The 3,651-nt window shown below is 33.1% G+C and overlaps 1 protein-coding gene across 1 annotated transcript; it reads left to right on the top strand.

The window, feature by feature from the left end:
• The first annotated feature begins 912 nt into the window (after positions 1-912).
• Positions 913-3,423, top strand: LOC119502184 (C-C motif chemokine 5-like). Its single transcript, XM_037793007.1, has 3 exons — positions 913-1,152; positions 1,334-1,457; positions 2,923-3,423. Exons 1-3 carry the CDS (start codon positions 1,095-1,097, stop codon positions 3,047-3,049), a joined length of 309 nt encoding a protein of 102 aa, XP_037648935.1. The 5' UTR covers positions 913-1,094; the 3' UTR covers positions 3,050-3,423.
• The last annotated feature ends 228 nt before the right edge of the window (positions 3,424-3,651 follow it).

Below are 3,651 nucleotides of genomic sequence, written 5' to 3'. Positions count from 1 at the left end.
ATTTATTTTTAAATTTATTTATTTATTTATTTATTTATTTCGGCACAATTTTCCCTTGGCATTTCACCCCTTGTTTATTTTCCCAAACTTATTTATTTCTGTATTCTTTTCTTTATACATTCAGATTTCTTTTTACATTTATTCATGCATTTCTGCCTGAATGGCTACATTTATTTTTAATATTATTTTTTGCTACATTTAATGACATATTTATTCATTTATCGATTCTCTTTTACAAATAATTCACTACATGTTTACAATCAGGCAATCAAACACTTTGCATTTATTATTTATTTATTTATTGTTGCATTTATTTACTTATTTTTTTGCATTTATTCATTTATTTATTTCTGCACGGTTTTCCCTTTGCATTGCATCCCTTATTTATTTCCCCAAACTTATTTATTTACAGTATGTATTCTTTTCTTTATACATTTCTTTACAAATTACGAACAGTGTATATGATGGAATAGTGGCATGAAAATGTGCCAGATTCTAGTTCTTTATGAAGTTCAGAGCCGTTCGATCTCTGAGTATCATTTCCTCAAAGTACTTCAATTCAGCAGTCATTTCAGTGCTTACTAAACAGTGCTTATTTTGCTGATTTTATTCTAAATAAAGAAAAATGTTAAGTTTGTAATGTGGAATATAGAAGACATACTTTTGGACTAATTAAGACAGACTGTGACTCATATTATATTCTGTGGTTGCAGCTAAAAATCCTTTCTTTAGTGTTGGTAGTTATATCCTGAGTAATCTAAAAAGAAAGCTATAGTGGAAAACCCCCACATTATATTCTGTGTAAGGCCTTTTTGCAGAACTGTTTTACATATTATTATTATTATTATTATTACCTTCATGTTTTCTCTGTAGTGCAGAAAATAGCCGACGAGGCAAGTGCCAGAGAAAAGAGAAGAAGAGGAAACAACCGTCTGTTTTCTGAGAACACAACGCACTATGAATCAGAGGAAAGCGTTCAGAGTATGGAGGCATGAGCTGTATAAAAAGGGAGGACGGAGCAGGTTTCTAACACAGATCAAACCTGGAAGATTAAAGGCTTTTCATCCAAACAGAAGCTCCTCTGTCTCTGAACCATGAAGACTGCGGTGACTCTCGTACTTCTGATCTGCTTCCTGCATGACAGCTGCACCGGTCAGTAACTCTGCTTGATTTCACTCTAAACTGTCACTCTAAACTGGATTCAGTATTATAAATGAATAATATCATAACTGTATTCAGTATTATAAATGAATAATATCATAACTATTCAGTATTATAAATTAATAATATCATAACTGTATTCAGTATTATAAATGTGTGTCTGTGTTCACAGGTCCGGTGGCACAATCAGCAGTAAACTCTAAATGCTGTCCAGGCCACACACGGAAACATATTCCTCAGGCACATGTGAGACACGTTGGGATGACTGGGAGCAACTGTGCATCCAGAGCAATTGTGTAAGTATTCACATGTGTTCATGTTGCTCACATCTATCCCTGTTATGTGTACTGTTACTGCATGTTGCCTGCAATTTTGTAGTTTTCTCGTAGCAATATTACAAGGTACAAAGGTCAGGAATGTGTGTTAAATGAAATCTAACTACTTTATATTATGGGGTTATTTAATCTCTAACAATGCTAAATATTTGATGAGGTTTCGTATGTTTTGTATATAAATATGTAGCAGTACAACGTAGGCAATATATTGATTATGACTGGAACGATACACCTATCTCCCGATTCGACATGTATTGCGATTCCATATTACGATTTATTGCAATTTTTTTTAACTTTTTTAACAGTAGCGTTGGGAAATAGTTTAATCATACACTTAGGGACTTTTACTTTGGAAAATATCTAAATGAATCCAGTAAAAATGTTTGATTTTCAGCCTGTACTGTATGTAGTCAGAGATGTCCTGAAAAATATGTTTAATTTTTTCCGTATCGCCGAGTCCTAGTACAACGTATATACATCACATTAATGTGAAAGAGTTTAAATTACAATATTTCCCTTCAGTGAAACACGACGTTGCTGAAAATGGAAGTACTCAATTAAAGTACCTCAAAATGCAGTTAAATATTTAGAAAAATGTAAAACCTTTAAAAAACATCCAGTGAGAAGATCACAAATAAAATACTGTTTTTGTAAAACCACATAATTTACTTATGTAAAAGGAGCAATATCACAATATACAAATACTCTAATAAAGTACACTTTATCAGCATAGTATTAGCAGCAACATGGCAGTTTCTCCACAAGAGGGAGCTGTTGAGTTATGTTAAGATTGTCCATAGTTAATTGCAATTAATTAATTTTTTATCTGTTCATGTACCTTAAAGGGAGATTAGTCAAGTATTTAATCCTCTTATCAACATGGGATTGGACAAATATGTTGCTTTATGCAAATATATGTATATATTTATTATTGTAAATCAATTAACAACACAAAACAATGACAGATATTGTCCAGAAACCCTCATAGGTACTGCATTTAGCATAAAACAATATGCTCAAATCAAAGTCCAACAGGCAACATCATTTAATATGCACTCAGTTGCCAGTTTATTAGGTACACCTAGCTAAAACTAATGTAGTCTAGTACAACAGTCCTGCAGTAAATCCTCCTTCATGAAGGTTTTAATGTTCAGTTTGTGTTGATTCAACTGTATGATGATGTAGTTTGTGGTGCTGTTGTTTCTATTTTTTTGTCCACCCCATTTATATCAATGAAGGAAGGCTAAATAACAGAAACACCTCTCTATAAAACACCACCATACTATAAAAGTATTGAGTATAACACTGTAAATACAAGTACATGACCTGAATACTTATTTTACCGCTGCTGGTTTTCAGCTGCTTTGCATCAATGAAACTGTGTCAGTGTGTTTCTAACAATGTACAATATGTGTGTTTCTTACAGATTCACAACCGTGTGTAACCTGGCTCATTGTATTGATCCAGATTGGGACTGGGCCAAGAATCAGTTGAAGAAATTCAACGAGTCATCGGGTCCGCCTTTCAATACCAAACGGTGTGCTAGAAACTGAGGTTTTAAAAATGTGAGAAAGCTGTTCCTTTAAATACATGTTCTCTACGTACACGCCTGTCACCGACCTTCAACTGATTAATTAATCATGATTATACAGAAGATTACCTGCAGATTAAAACTGCTGCCTTTAACTGACATCGTTGGAAAGTTTAATGTTAAATTTAGTTTAAAACACATCTTAATAATGTCTTCTTATATATCAAACACAGCAGCCAGAGTGTCCTCTGAGTGGTACCACTGCACATGAATGAAATCTGTATGCATGTATGTCTGATACTTGTGTCCTAGTTATTGGAGAATATTTAAAATGTATTTTTTTATTATTGTTACAAAAGGTCCAGCCGCTTTCTGAATAAAAGCTTTATTTTTGTATTTATTGTTCTGCTCTCTTTATTTTATTTTGGAGGCCACGAGTCAAAGGAACAAACTGAGCGAGACACCGAGTGACCTTCAGTCTGCTCACTAACGCTCTTTAATATTTATACTAAATAAGAATATATATATAGTTTAAAAGGGAAAAGACCACTGCAGCTTCTGTGTGAATACACAAATGATGGAAAGTAATATTTACTCAAGTACTGTATAAGTACAATTTTGAGG

Source organism: Sebastes umbrosus, chromosome 2 (genome assembly GCF_015220745.1).
Source record: "Sebastes umbrosus isolate fSebUmb1 chromosome 2, fSebUmb1.pri, whole genome shotgun sequence".
In the NCBI taxonomy this organism is placed as follows: Eukaryota; Metazoa; Chordata; class Actinopteri; order Perciformes; family Sebastidae; genus Sebastes; species Sebastes umbrosus.
This window is presented reverse-complemented; position numbering and strand designations above follow the sequence as displayed.

Coding starts and splice junctions, on each gene's coding strand:
- LOC119502184 (XM_037793007.1), top strand. CDS start 1,095: ATGAAGACTGCGGTGACTCTCGTACTTCTGATCTGCTTCCTGCATGAC. Junction 1,153..1,333: donor CCTGCATGACAGCTGCACCG/GTCAGTAACTCT, acceptor CTGTGTTCACAG/GTCCGGTGGCACAATCAGCA. Junction 1,458..2,922: donor TGTGCATCCAGAGCAATTGT/GTAAGTATTCAC, acceptor TGTTTCTTACAG/ATTCACAACCGTGTGTAACC.